Below are 16,366 nucleotides of genomic sequence, written 5' to 3'. Positions count from 1 at the left end.
TCAAACAAGTGACATAATCACATCTGAACTACAGGAAGTGTTTTCCCTGGCGATGTACAGCCATCGGACTGGAAAGGTAAGGCCACAGGTGAGCCACATGTGCTGCAGCCTCCAACTGAGAAAACAGGGAGCCTCAATGAAGGGGCACAATGGGAATGGAAGAGATTGTCAGGTTCAAGGGACATTTATGAGGGAAAAAGTAATATACCTTCAATCACTTGGCTGTAATGGCGGGCTAGTAAATGTTTAACATCTGCCTTTAAAAAATGCCCTGATTTGTAGCATTTGTCAATTTCTATGGGGTAAAAGTTCCCTTCCTGGCTTTTTTCAGACTCCTAGATGGTGTCACTGAACTTAGAACTGGATAGAAATGTGCAATCAGCTCCTGCGAGTCAGTGTGAGTCAGCTCCAGCATTACTGCCAGAATGTGAGACTGGGGAGAGGGAGGAATCTAAGAAAATTCAAGGCCTCCCCTGGCTTGGAGACCTGGGTAGAGCGGGAAATGCAGGGTGTTAACTGTGCTCCTGAGGTCTGGTTGGGACATGCTGAGTTACACAAAGATATCAAAATGTCCAGCAGGCAAATGGACATAAGGGATGTGAACACTGCAGAGAAAAATCTGGCTAGAGATTATAGTTGAAATAGACATCATGGGGATCCCTGGGTGGCTCAGTGGTTTAGCGCCTGCCTTCAGCCCAGGGCATGATCCTGGAGTCCCGGGATTGAGTCCCACATCAGGCTCCCTGCATGGAGCCTGCTTCTCCCTCTGCCTGTGTCTCTGCCTCTCCTCTCTCTCTCTCTCTGTGTGTGTGTGTGTATGTGTGTCTCATGAATAAATAAATAAAATCTTAAAAAAAAAAAAAAGAAATAGACATCACGATGAACTGTGTGCAAACCCAGAAGAGGATAAAGCACAGAACCCTGTAAAATACCAACAGTAAAGGGATGAACAGAGAAGAACTTGGTTAAAGATGCCTGAGAAGGATCTTAAGAAAAGGGAAGGTTTCTCAGGACCAAGTCCCCAAATAGTTCCCTGATGGATAATCAATTTACCAAAGAATTAACTCACTGAAGTTACCAAATTAAAAAAAAAAAAAAAGTTATCAAGTTTACCTATTTTAAAAACCTACTTTTTAATTATTTATAAAGCAATTGGTTGATTGGAGGGTCTTGTTTTCAGCAAATTGGCCTATCTGAATATAAAAAGCCAAAGGAGTTTTAAGTAGCAAGGAAAAGTCAGGGCAACAAATGCCTCCTAGGAGGTCAATAGCTAACAGAAGCAAACCTTACAACACCGCTCCTCAGAATGGCAGTGGTGGGAAGATGCCCAGTGGAAAAGTGAATGGACAGAGAAGCAGAGGTGGTAACAGAAGATTTCACTAGAGTAGAGAGGAAACCTCAGGGAGAAGCCGCTGCTCATCTTTCCTTTTCTTGTATTTCCTATGTTGAATGGAAAGATCCAGCATTTAAGAAGAAATTGAAGGATTCAACAGAAGCACCTGATGTTCCAGAAGGGGAAGAGGGAATAATATCTGCACTAAAGGTGAAGAAGGGAGGAGATATACTTCTCTAACTCATTTCTGGAGCCATACTTCTGTTAGCAATTTGGAAAATTGCTGAGTTTCATTTTACCATGACAATCAAGGTACATGACATCTACTTAAGAAGCTCTTTGCAATTCCATTTGATTCTAGTTAGAAAATTTCCTGAATGATACTGGTCTGTACGCTGAAGCCACAGGAAACAAGAACCAAACCTGAAAGTATGCCAACCTTGCATCATTACAGGCACAAAATTGTTTTAGATTCTCATTGTCCCAAACCCTCCTCCCCCCACCGTCATTGTTCTTCCCTTGCAATAGCCTACCCCTCCCAATGGCTTCCCACTTTACCAGGCTAAGAAATAAATACCCTCTTTTGTTTTTAACCCAATATATTAAAAACTTATTTCACAGGTATTTGATGCTGAGGATTATTTCTTCTTATGCATAGAAACACTGATTGTTTTATAAAAGTACCAAATTCTTTCAGATCAAGTCAGTAGCTTAAGTAAAGATCACCAGAATCACTTTAGCATTCCGCCATGTCAAAACTGTCCCCTAACCATTACCGAAAAGTTATCAGTTCTTACAAATGAACTCTCTGCCTTACAAATGTTTGATTATTTTCTCATCAATTTAGGATTTTCTCTTAATTAGAATTTAGTTATTTGCCAAAAACAGTCAGGGATTGAGTCACACAGGACTCCAGCATTGTAATGTAATATCCCAGTCACTACACGGTCATTCAACAAATTTCCCTGGCTACTCTTTCACAGGAAGCCAACTGAGAAGGTTCACATTCATTATATTGTATAACTTTTATCTGTCTTTTGTAGCCAGGGGCCAGGAACAGTGAGATAAGCTAGGGCTGAAAAGAGTGAAAAACCCTTAACAGAAATTCCACACATCTGGGACAAACCATAAAGACTGCAGATTAAGCTGGGTAGTAAAGTTTGGCAAAAAGAAACAATTATAGGTTTAATTCAGCTCTCAAATGGCAAATTGAGATAACAGGGATTTGATATGATTTGATGTAAGGATTATATTTTGCTTTCTTTTACAAACTGTCAACTATAATGTCTAAAAAACCAAACACTTCTGATCTTTAGAGATTTATGCAAATATCAATTCTTAGAGGAAAATGTCTGACTCTCCTGTAAAAACTGCTACTACTAAAGTGTATGTAGAAACAATGTAGCTGATTGGCAAAATGAGGATAGTTGCTTCAAAATGGAAATTCTAAAAACATAACTTACTACATACAAAAAGAAGAAACCCAAAGAGAACATCATCAAACAATATACAGGGGGGTTGCTATAAGAGGATTCTACTTTTACCTTAAGAATCACATGCAGTGGAAAATCAAGACTTGGGTTACCAACATGAGCCTTTGGTTTTGTTCTAAGAAACACAAATTAGTAACCTACCGTCCGTCTGAGATTTACTGAGGAATATTGTGCTGGCCCGAGGATGGTCTGAAGGATTGAATTCCATGTTCAAATCTTTAAAGAAAGAAAAAGAATATACATAAATATCCATTTGGTAACGAAGAGGAGTCAAGATTATTTTCAGTTTTTTTAACCTTAAATTGCTAATATATCCAAGGATTCTGGCAAAAAACCTAGAGTTATTATGTTAATATATTCTTCTAAGTTCAACGAGAACACTGTTATTTAGAAATTTGAGAAAGTAACACATAAAAATTAGATAGACTCTTGGTGGGAGATCTGTTGGCCTAAAACTCCCATTTTCTTTTTAAAAGTCTGCTCTGGATACTACAAACCTGAGGATACTATAAAATAGCAAGATAGAGTTGTGATACTCAAGGAGAATTATGTGCTACAACTGACTCATCTAAAATCTACAGTTATGTGAGTAATATTCCTTGTTGAAGGTGAATGAAATAGAATTTCTCAGCCAAATGAGCAACTACAAACTGTTTGATTAAGACTGTTATTTTCTAAAAAGGCAAAACTTAATCTTCAAAGCAAAGGCCACAGATTGGCCATCTGTGGGCATAATCCAGGGCCAGGGATATAGTTTGTTTGGTCCATATATTTGCTTAAAGTCTGAACCAACATATTATGATTTTTATATTTCAAACATAAACCACAAAGAAAAATGTCTGTATTTACAGCTTCTCTTAAGAAATCAGATCATTTGGCAATACTGGGCTCCCACCCAGTGGTCACAAGGGGCTGGAATGCAGCAGCTGCCAACCCCTCCCAGTGGGACCTAGGATTCCAGTCTCCAGTGGTCAACCCTCCAGCTCCCTGACACTCCTCAGGTACGCTCCTCACTTTCAGACCTTCCTACCCCTATGTGCATTTGGTTTTGTAATCCCTGCCTCAGAACAATCTCCAAGAGCTTGAAACTTATCAGTAGAGTATAAACAATTTAGAATCCCATCATAGAAGAGTTTTTCCAGTTTAAAAAAAAAAAAAAGATTCCATTGGGAAAGAATATTTAAGGAAAACAAAAGAATTAAGTTTGGGAAGGGAGAGAGAAAATCAAAATGACTAGAAAGTCAGAATGGTCTTCAAATCAGTTTCCAGCATCAGAATGAAAACTATTTTGAGAGTTAAAAATAGACCTGCCCTACAACCCAGCAATTGCACTGTTGGGGATTTACCCCAAAGATACAGATGCAATGAAATGCTGGGACACCTGCACCCTAATGTTTATAGCAGCAATGTCCACAATAGCCAAACTGTGGAAGGAGCCTCGAAAGATGAATGGATAAAGAAGATGTGGTCTATGTATACAATGGAATATTACTCAGCCATTAGAAACGACAAATACCCACCATTTGCTTCGACATGGATGGAACTGGAGGGTATTATGCTGAGTGAAGTAAGTCAATCGGAGAAGGACAAACATTATATGGTCTCATTCATTTGGGGAATATAAATAATAGTGAAAGGGAATAGAAGGGAAGGGAGAAGAAATGTGTGGGAAATACCAGAAAGGGAGACAGAACATGAAAGACTCCTAACTCTGGGAAACGAACTAGGGGTGGTGGAAGGGGAGGAGGGCAGGGGGTGGGGGTGATTGGGTGACGGGCACTGAGCAGGGCACTCGACGGGATGAGCACTGGGTGTTTGTTATTCTGTATGTTGGCAAATTGAACACCAATAAAAAATAAATTTATTATAAAAAAAAGAAAACTATTTTGAGTAGTTAGTATTTATTTATTCAATTAATTTATTAATAATTAATACAATTATTTCAATAAATTTAAATTTGCAAAGACACCTACTTGACACCAACAAAAATGGATTGCAGCTACCCTCAGTTTTCATAGCTAGTCAAGTCAAAAATAAAAGGAAAAAAAGATGTCCATATACACATGGGAAGCAACACCAAACCATTTATCCAGAGTCTCCCCTCAGCAATCCTTTGAAGTGAGGCATCTTCCCTACATCAACCAATGGCTTACTGGACTATATAGCCAGTATACTGACCTTACACTGGGTTCCTAATTAATGCATACTGAATATGTAATGCTGTTTCAATTATCTGGTCCTCCTTCTGTGACAGCTATTAAAATTATATCTAAAGTGTAGCGGTTTCATACCTAAAGGCTATGGAAGAGGAAAGGGAAAAAAGACAACTTCTCAGACTTGCTTCAATTTGAACTAGATAAAATGAGGCCATAAATCTGGTGAAAATGAGTCCTTAGTGAGGGGGTTTCCTGCTCAAGTAGGATTTTTTTACAAAAAGGTCAAACAACCAATGTGCTATCCAATTTTTTTTTTTTTTGAGAACTCCAGCATATGAAAACTGAGGGCATATATGTAATCCCAACCATGAAGGATGCTATTAATTTCCAAAACCTTAATTCACAGTCCCCACAGAAGTACTGACTGGAAAAACAAGGTGCCTGCAGTATTCCATGTTGGTGGGAGAGCAACAAACTCAATCCCCTAGCCTTGGACAGTGTCAGCACTGCAATTTCTTGGTTTGTTCCCTTAATCTCCATTTTGGACCAGTTTTGGGGGGTTTCTTTGAGGGAGTGGGATGGGTGGAAGACTGTCTAATGAGATTTTAATCTAGATATTTGAAAAATACATAGGCAGGCCCCCTTATGCAGAGCAGTTTTCCTGGACTCAGTTTATTATCAAAATTATCTTTAGGGGTTTGTAAAATACCACAAGCAAAAAGTGTAAAGATTTTCTGCTTCAAGCCAATAGTGGAGCCAAGATAACACAAGACTGCCACTTCTTAGGGAATTGAGATCCTACTGCTTTTAAGTTTAAAAATGTCCTGAAAGAAGAAGACCTACACACAGCCAACAGATACATGAAAAAAATGCTCAACATCACTCAACATCAGGGAAATACAAATCAAAACTACAATAACATATTACCTGCCACCAGTCAGAATGGCTAAAATTAACAAGACAGGAAACCACAGATGCTGGTGAGGATGCAGAGAAAGAGGAACCCTCATACACTGTTGGTGGGAATGCAAACTGGTGTAGCCACTGTGGAAAACAGTGGAGGTTCTCAAAAAAAGTTGAAAATAGAGCTACCCTATGACACAGCAATGGCACTATTAGTTATTTACCCCAAAGATACAAATGTAGTGGTCTGAAGGAGCACCTGCACTGAAATGTTCATAGCAGCAATGTCCACAATAGCCAAACTGTGGAAAGAATCCAGATGTCCATCGACAGATGAACGGACAAAGAAGAGGTGGTATACAGATATAGACATACAAAATGGAATAAATGGAATACTACTCAGCCATCAAAAAATTGAAATCTTACCATTTGCAATGACATGGATGGACCTAGAGGGTATTATGCTGAGTGAAATAAATCAATTAGAGAAAGACAATATCATAGAATCTTAAGCAAATGTGGAATTTAAGAAACAAAACAGAGGACCATAGGGGAAAGTAGAAAAAAATAAAACAAGATGGAATCAGAGAGGTAGGCAAACTATAAGAGACTCTTAATCATAGGAAACAAATGGGCTGCTGGAGGGGAGAGGGGTGGAGGGATGGGGTAACTGAGTGATGGACCTTAACGAGGACACATTATGGGCACCTGGGTGGCTCAGTAGTTGAGCATCTGCCTTTGGCTCAGGTTGTGATCCCGGGGTCCTGGGATTGAGTCCCACATCAGGCTTCCTGCATGGAGCCTGCTTCTCCCTCTGCCTGTGTCTCTGCCTCTCTCTCTGTGTCTCTCATGAATAAATAAAATCTTTAAAAAAAAAAAAAAAAAAGAGGACACACGATGTTAAGAGCACTGAATATTATATAATACTGATGAATCACTGAACTCATCTCTGAAATGAATATGCAGTATCTATTAATCACTTGAATTTAAATTAAAAAGAAAAAAGAAGATCTGGAGGACAATCCCTGGAGATAGGATTCTATGCTAAAATGGTCACAAACCCTAGAAACGGCTAAGAATGGAGACATTCAGATTCTGAAAGGGCTGCCAATAATAGGGCATTTGTTATAGTAAATAATAGTGTGCCTAGATACTGGAATGCTATGCCACCATAAAATAATCATGTGAACTGCACTAATCATGGTGAGCACAGCATAATGTATAGAATCGTTGAATCACTACATTGTACACCTGAAACTAATGTAACATGTCAACTATACATAATTTAAAAACAAAAAACGTGAAGAATATTTGATTCACAAGGAAATAGCAGTACCATATGTCATTAGGTGCAGAAAGCAGGTGATATTTTTGGAGGGACTATGCATAGGTATAGCATATATACACTAATATTTGGTTACCTTTGAATAATGCAAGGGAGACTTTTTTCTTTTCCATGTTTTCTACATTTCCTGCATTGAGCATATTTTCTGTTAACTTATGAAATTTCAAACATCTGTGTTTTAAAACTACTTGTGAAAAATGATTTAGGCCTTCATGATCCTCTAGGTAGGTGGGCTGTTATTTCCCCAGCAGGCACTGGTGTTTCCAGGAGATGCACTGCGGTCTCTTGGCTGTGGCTATCGCATCCCCTCCCCACAAGTCAGGGGCACACAGCCACCAAGATGTGTCTCCCCACAAGCACTGGCTACGTGCTGTAGGAACTCATGATAAAAGACACCGTGCTGTGAGGGACTCCTGAGTGGAGGTGCCTTCGTCCTGCCAGCAGCCACTATGCATGTACACGACATTTCCTGGTCTAAACAGAACAGGGCCACAGGGGAGGATGACTGCTTGTCCTTCCACGCAGAGCCCAAGGAGCAGGAATCATGTTTCATACCATCCCTACCAAGTCTGATACAGGAAGAGATTATCATGTTTCCTTTATGGCCAAGTCATAATTCCAGGTCTGAATATTAAAACTCACTTATGTCAGAGGTGGTTTCTTGCATGAGTGGCAGGTCAATTATCATCCCTACCCAGTTCAGAAACACAGAGGAAGTCATGTAGAGTTCAGAAGAGTCTTCACGATCAGGAATTGACATGATACTTGCAGATAAGGCAAGTGAAGCTGACAGAGGTTGAGGGTCTGGCTGTGCAATCATAGAACTTTAACTAAAACTCTGGTCTCCACCTGAAATCTGGAGACCAGAGTTTTCCTTACTACTCTTACCTAGGCCAAACCTTGCCTCAGATCCTGATTGCCCTACAAGGACTTAACTCTTTAAGAAGGAGGCAAAAGCTAGCACAGAGGAAAATCCAGAAGCCTTGAAAGCTGGGTTCACACAATCTTTAAGTTCTCCCTGGAATTAAAATTTTAGGACCTAGATCTTGGATGAGATAACCAGGAAGTTTCTACACAAAGAAAAATCAAGGAAATCTCTGCTTCTAGATGCAAGAGTACATATAGCACTGCTAAGAAAAACAGAGAAAATCAGCTCATTTTTATCTGCAAGCATGGCCAGATGTTACTACCTTCTCAACACTTGCACAAGCTGCCAGTGCATTACTCAGAAAAAAGTATTTAACAACATGCTGATTTGCATTTCTTCCAATCCTAACCCAGATCCACATTCCATAACCATAGCATGGAGAGTAATAAAACTTTTGCCAGGTGTAGTCCAGTGGGCTAACTTTGCATGGGACAAGTCTGAAGGCCAGATTTCTCTTTCTTGTTAATGTGAAGGTGGGCCAACCACAAGACCCAGTTTACCAGCACTGATTTAAATATGTACAACAGCAGAATACAAAGGTACAAGGAACTGCCCAGTGTTTCTTACATACAGGCTTAAAAGAGCAACTCCAGGTCTTGACGAGAAATATGGCAATTACAATATGCACTTTGCCAAGGGAACACCAACTTTTCAGGAACAAAAAATGGGAAAAGGCCGCATTCTCACAAGCCAAAGAAAGTAAACCTGCCATATCACTCAAAATTACACTATGAAGTCAAACATGACAAAATTGCTCTTTTAGCCATAAAGAAAAAAAATCCCCATATTGCAGAAAGTCAGGAAAAATGATACCCCAAATGTGAACAGTGAGTTGGAACACATTTGGAAGAGTGTAGTGATTTCAGTTCAGCTCAGTGATATTTTTCTTTCTTATCTCTTTTTTTTTTTTTTTTGTCTTTTTAAATTTTGATTGAGGGACCCCTGGGTGGTTCAGTGGTTAAGTGTCTGCCCTTGGCTCAGTGCGTGATTCTGGAGTCCCCAGATCGAGTCCCACATCAGGCTTCTTGCATGAAACCTGCTTCTCCCTCTGCCTGTGTCTCTGCCTCTCTCTCTGTGTCTCTCATGAATAAATAAGTAAAATATTTGAACAAAAATAAAGATTGATTGATTGATTGATTTAGAGAGAAGGAGGGAGGCAGAGAGGGAAGACCTGTGCTCTTGAGCAAGGTGAGGAGTAGAGGTCTAGGGAAAGAAAGAATAAATGAATATTGTGGGTGTTTATCAAGGCCAGTCCAACCTGCCATGGTTTTCATTCATTCATTCAACTAAAGTGAGCATCTTCTAAGTGGAATTCAGGTACTGCTGAGTTCTACATATTGAAGATACAAGATACAGAAGGGAACAAAATAGATCAAGTTTCTGCACTAGATCATCCTTCTAATTTTAAGGTGTGAAGTACCAGTGGAGAAAACAAAAAGAATAAAAAGCCATTAAGAATACTACAAATTCTATAACCCACATTAAGAAAGCTAGAAGTCAACTATCCTGGATTCTAGGAGTCTTTCATTCCCCCAAAGAGAGGCTCAAATTGTGAAGCAGAAAAACACCTTTTATAATGTAAAAGATCTAGATTTGCATATACCTCTGCTAACTCTATGGCCTTGGGCAAATTGCTATACTATTCTAGGTTTAATTTTCTTCTTCTACAAAGTGGGCAAATAACTCCTAACTTAGAGGACTGCCACGAAGATTAAAAGATATCCATATAGGGACGCCCAGGTGGCTCAGTGGCTGAGCGAGCGTCTGTCTTCGGCCCAGGGTGTGACCCCGGGGTCCCAGGATCAAGTCCCACATCGGGCTCCCAGTGGGAAGCCTGCTTCTCCCTCTGCCTGTGTCTCTGCCTCTCTTTGTCTCTCATGAATAAATAAATAAAATCTTGTTTTAAAAAAAGTTATTCATATAAAGCAATGAGTAGGGGATCCCTGGGTGGCTCAGCAGTTTAGCGCCTGCCTTGGGCCCAGGGCATGATCCTGGAGTCCGGGGATCGAGTCCCACGTCAGGCTCCCTGAATGGAGCCTGCTTCTCCCTCTGCCTGTGTCTCTGCCTGCCTCTCTCTCTCTCTCTCTCTCCCTCATGAATAAATAAATAATCTTTTAAAAATAAATAAATAAATAAATAAATAAATAAAGCAATAAGTATAATTTCTGTCAAATAGATACCCCATATAGAATGGCTACTAAAATTTTACGGTATTAAAAAACTTTATTCCATAGCATCTAGCTCAGTGCTAAAGACACAAAACTCTCCAAAGATGTATATTAAATTTAAAGACACTAAAAATGATGCTAAACCATCATTATACAATATCTGTTCTCTAAGGAGTCCTGGTTGGAAACAGATGTTTACAACTTCAGTGTTTCAAATTCCTGATACAGATTCTCCTACCTCTTATAAAAAAGGATAAGATAATCCATAATGACAAGATGAACTAGCCTCTAAAGGAGTGATTCTTTAGAGAGAAAAGGCAGTTTTAAGAAATGTTATGGAATCCCTAGCATTGACTTCAGCCTAAATCTTGGGAAAAAGAGTTTTCAACTATTAACTGCTTCTTTATCATAATGATCATGATGATATTAAGACAGAAGTCAAATTAAAATATTAACAGAACAGACATTCTAAGATTCTCCTGCCCCACCTTCAGATTAATTACAAAGATATTCAGTCACACTGCTTTGAGTCCCATTTGAGCTGAGTACAGGTTATGATGGGATCCTTTTATTCAAAACTGAAAAGAATCAAACAGCATGCCTGCCAACCAGTTTGATTCAGCAATATTCTCCAATGTCATGTAACCTAATTTTCTTCTGTTCTTTCCACAGATGTCACAGTATCAGGGATCCACAATTGCTCATCTTGGTTTTTTAAACCAGCAACAGTGTTATAAAATAATGCCACGGATAAGCAGGAATATGGTCTGGAAAGCTAGAAAAACAGAAAAGTGCATCAAGGCCTATAATGTAATGGGTCTAATATAGATAGAAGAGGAGACACAAAAGACAATTTGCACAAAACAGACAGAAACTTCCACCTTCTACCTCTTTTCTCTGCACTGCCAGCTGCAAGTTGATCACTGTTTCTTGTTTTTAGACAAATATCTGACACGATCAAAACCTCAAACTTTTAATTTCACCTTTAGGTAGACACATTTCTATATCTGGCTATGATCTTCAAGGCAATGACGAAAACAAAGTCTGTTAATTTTTTTTTTTTTTTCAAAGTCTGTTAATTTTAAATCAGTTTGGTTTCCTTTTTTTTTTTTTTTTTAATTACCATTGTCCTACTGCCTAAAAATCAGTGATTATTCCCCCATTCATTAGCCCAATGAGACCAAAATTGAGACCATCCTTCCCACTCCTCCACCAGCCCCCTCCACTGGTTTGCTCTGTGTTGCCACCAGGCAGGCCTTATCCCAGCAGTTGAAGACCAATTTATAATAATCACTGCTGCTGCGGCAGCAGGCTGCTGGTACCAAACTTCCAGTTAATTTTAAAGCCATTATCTAATCCCACTGATTTTGAATTTATTCTTCTAATTTGGAGTTTATTCTTGCAATTATTCTCACACACTTAGATTTGGTGATTCTGTTTTCACTCTACTTTTAGCTGCCTGCATCCCCAAGGGTAGTCCATGCATGTGGCTTTGTGAGCACTGATATCTGGGTCCACACATCTATGTATGCTGGGTCTCTAGGTCTGAGTCTGTGTCTGCATCTCTCTGCACACACACGTCTGACTCTCATTTGCATCCTCCCCTTCCCTCCATCAACCTATCTATCCATCTGTCTACCTCTTTCCAACCTGTCTCTCACTCTCTTCCACTCACTCTTTTCCTCTTTCCCCCACTCCTTCCCTCCCTCCCTAAACCCTTCTCTAGCCTCTCCACTGTCTCTAATATTCTATTTTTTTTAAAGATTTTTAAAATTTATTTATTCATGAGAGACAGAGAGAGAGAGAGAGAGGGAGGGAGGGAGGGAGGGAGGGAAGGAAGGAAGGGAGGGAGAAGGAGAGGGAGAGGGAGAGGGAGAGATACAGGCAGAGGGAGAAACAGGCTCCACGCAGGAAGCCCAACGTGGGACTTGATCCCGGGACTCCAGGATGACACCCTGGACTGAAGGTGGCACTAAACCCGGGGCTGCCCTCTAATGTTCTATTTTAAGATGAACCAAAGGAGACAGAGAGATCCTAATGTTGAGACTACAGACAGATCTTGTGCCAATATGGCAGCTTGGATAAACTAAAAGCTCCCACACAGCAAGCACTCAGGAATGTGAGATAAAATATAAGACATCCGGGGATCCCTGGGTGGCACAGTGGTTTAGCGCCTGCCTTTGGCCCAGGGCGTGATCCTGGAGACCCGGGATCGAATCCCATGTCGGGCTCCCAGTGCATGGAGCCTGCTTCTTCCTCTGCCTGTGTCTCTGCCTCTCTCTCTCTCTCTGTTACTATCATAAATAAATAAATAATAAATAAATAAATATATATATATATATATATATATATATATATATATATATATATATGACATCCTTGTAAATGCCTATGAGAGTGTGTCAAGACGTCAAGGAAATGACCTGAAGCCCTAACTAGAGAGAAAACTCAGGTCTTCCAGCAAGGATGGGCTATCCAGCAGTAAGAGCTGGGTCTGAGGTCTCATCTATCATCCTAGCAGAATTACTAATCTAACCTCCTTTACTTAAAAGTGCTTTGGTTTGGAAGTCACCTTATTTTAATATCCTACAGGTTAGATATAAGCCCTCAGAGTGGACAGAAGTTGGAATTGCTGCTTTTACATATATGGGCTATGGTCTCACCAAAAACTAAACTGGAAAAAAAAAAAAGTGAACACAGATGAAAAAGGAGGCCAGGATAAGAAAGGAAAAGGATCCCAATCCCCCACTAACTGGTAATCATTGGTGTATCTCCAATGTGGTTTTGGAGTTCTACTCTACAAATATAGTTCAGGAAATCCCTAGACACATTTATACCAAACTGGTCGCATGTCAGTGATATACCTGAATCCCTGACAGAATTAACTGTAAACCGCTCTGAAGAAGCCTGCCTCCCAGAGCTGCATCAGACTGTCCTCTAAAGATAGGCTCACCATCCAAAGTGGCAAGACATAGAAGGAAACAACCCATTACAAGCAAGAGTCAGAAGACATGACAAACAGCAAGATTAGGCTTTCAAGAACTTGGGATAAGAGAACAATTGGATAGACATCATAAAATAAATATGTGCACAATTATATGTATTAAGTAAACACATAAAGAAATAAAAACATAAGAGAAGAAAGAACATTTTGGAAAAAACTCATGTCTGTATGTATGTTCATATATACATAATGAATGTATTATACATGTGAACTCATATATTCTAGAAATTAAAAACACAGTCATTGAAATCTAAAATTGAATAGATGGGTTAAATAGCAGATTAGACTCATCTGAACACAGAACTCATACCCTGAAAAACTTATCTTAGGAAATCACTTAGAATGAAGCACTGAGAGATAAATAATTAAGAATGTATAGAATGGAAAAAAAAAAAAGAATGTATAGAATGAAAAAATCCAACTAATAGTGGCTCTGCACTCCATAACCCTTGAAGATAAAAAAGACTCGTAGCAAATCCCTTTAATCTGATAGAAGGTATCTTAATAAAGGCTATGTGCCCCAAACCTACAGCAATCCTCATACTTAACAGGTGAAACATCAGGTGCATCTCCTTAGGTCAGGAATAAAGCTGGATTCTACCTACCTTCAACATCGTATGGAATGGGATAAGAAATAAAAACAACATAAAGAGAATTTACTGGATTGGAAAGAAACATAACTGTTGTTATTTGCATATAATCGTCTACTTAGAAAATACAAAGGGCTTTACAAGTCTATTGGCATTACATAAAAATTAAGATATAGGAATTATTTTCATTCGATTACCTTACTAATAGTAATAGTAATAGTTTACCTTAGAATACCTTTCAACTAAAGGAACAGCACCATCTCCTTTACCCTAGGGTGTTGAGAAATGTATGGGGACAATTTTGGCTGTCACAATGATAAACAGCAGCTACTTGTCTATTACAGTCCCACACAATGAGGAACTATGCCACACAATGCCAACAGGGCATTCACTGAGAAACACTGTGGCCTAGAGCAATAAACAGTGTAACGATAATATTAAAAAGGTTCAATTTACTAAGTTACAAAAAAATTATCATTAAATTTAACAGAAAATTATAAGATCCTATACATAAAATTGTAATATTTTATAAAAAGAACTAAAATAAATATATATGTATAGATATTCTGTGTGTGCACGCACACACACACACACACACACACACTCAGAGTCACATACAATTATTCACATGCATACACATCCTTATTTGGCATCACACCTATCCTGTATCAGACCCCTTGGTACATCCTGAGCTGGGGATATAGCACTAAATATCAGACAAGGTTCCTGCTCACAGAATTATCAACCCAAGTGTTTGAAAATTTAAATATTATCACTCTGGTCATGTTCATATTACAAACTAATCTCTTCCAGTTAAAAACTTAAATTTGGGCAGTGGCTTTTCCAGGGTACTTTACTAGCTTCATCCTAACATTACTCTCCTTTGGGCATTTCGCTGATTACTACTACATCCACTAGAGGTCAGGCAAGGAAGAACATAAAACAGGAAAGCTAATCATTAATGGGAGGGGGAGGGAGTAGGGGCACTAAGAGCACTAAGAACAGCGCTACTACATGCTCACTTCCATATTAGATTTCGTGGAAGTGCAGGTACAAACTAACACATCCAAGAATATTTTGTTCTACACAGTACTGTTATTTGCATATAACCCTCCACTTAGAAAACGGAAATAAGCTCTCACTGACTTACATGTTGGGTCATCACTCCTCTGTATACCTGGCCAGTGCCATACAACTGGCTGGCCTGGTTTCCCACTTCTCTTTGCTTTATACCGCTATACTTTGTTTTCCCCACACACATACCTAGTATCCTTTGTTTTCAGGGGCTTGACCAGACCAACCCCTCTACCAGGAAAAAACCTTCTCTAGGTCAGCCCACCTGTCCATTCCTGCCCCCACCTCACATCTGGCCAAGGCTCGTGGTCCCTGGGAGATTTCTTGATTCATCTAGGCTTGCTCACTTGTCCTTCTCCACACCAACCAAACTTGTTATATGCCTGTGTTCTAGCAATGTTTTTCTTCTATCTCCATAGCTGTTGGTCTGAATGCATAATCCCCCAAAAGTGTGCTGACTGTATAAAAGGTCAATGATGAGTTCAGATATCTTTTAGATGCCACCAAGGTAATGAATCAGATGTATGTATTAATATAAAGATATTCCAGAATAGTCCCCCCCCCCCATCAAGGAGCTTCTATCCTCCAACACATATACACACATATACTTAGTTCCACAAATCCTTAAGCAATTCAGAATGCAAAAAGGATCATATGAGTAACGCTGATGGGAAGTGCTCCAAGCATGTTCCCATCTTCCCATCTGATAGAACAGAGAGGACTCCCTAGAACAAATGAGATTTCAGTGGACCTGACAGATTTTTATTTGGAGAAGGCTGCTCAAAGAGGGGTGCATTTCAGCCAGAACGAAGAAGATGGGCCAAGGCACACACTGGACAGAAAAAAACTTACTAGGAGATAGCCAGGAGACATACATGGAAAGCCTGGAGAGTTGAGAAAGAAAAACCAAAGGAAAGAAAAGCAAGAAAGATTCAGGCCGAACTGCAGAAGACCATGAATGCCAGAGGAAAAAGCTGCATTTTTCCTGTGAAGAAAGAAGGACAAGCACTGATGGTGTTCAAAAACACAAATTTGGCTGCTGGTATCTGTGTTTAGAAAGATATTCATTGGAAAAAATTTGAAGGTGAAGGGACAAGTTTAAATTCAAAAAAAAGGAGAACCAGAAAAATCATGCATCAGATACATTAACTGAATATTGGAAGTAACATAAAATCATGATCAAGTGAAACAGATCTTCTGAAGAACTGAAAGAAAGAAAAGAAAAATTTGGAAGGACCAACCATTAATTCAAATGTAGATTAATTCAAAGAGAAAGAATCTCCTAGCAACCGCCCTCTCATGAGAGGCATGATTTAGCACTATCACTGAAAGAGGAAAAACACCACTGGGATCACTTATATTTTAACACCAG

The 16,366-nt window shown here is 39.4% G+C and overlaps 1 protein-coding gene across 2 annotated transcripts in view; it reads right to left on the bottom strand.

Moving 5' to 3' along the window:
* CCNY (cyclin Y) overlaps positions 1 to 16,366 on the bottom strand; it is a 235,029-nt gene that overhangs the window by 78,366 nt on the left and 140,297 nt on the right. For both annotated transcript variants that reach the window (XM_041765761.1, XM_041765762.1), the window contains exon 2: positions 2,968 to 3,042. In XM_041765761.1, coding sequence (XP_041621695.1) covers positions 2,968 to 3,042 — 75 coding nt within the window. The remainder of the gene's footprint in view (positions 1 to 2,967; positions 3,043 to 16,366) is intronic.

The sequence above is a fragment of the Vulpes lagopus genome, chromosome 8 (assembly GCF_018345385.1).
Source record: "Vulpes lagopus strain Blue_001 chromosome 8, ASM1834538v1, whole genome shotgun sequence".
Lineage (NCBI taxonomy): Eukaryota > Metazoa > Chordata > Mammalia > Carnivora > Canidae > Vulpes > Vulpes lagopus.
The sequence above is the reverse complement of the archived record's forward strand: the minus strand, read 5'-3'. Positions and strand labels throughout refer to the sequence as shown.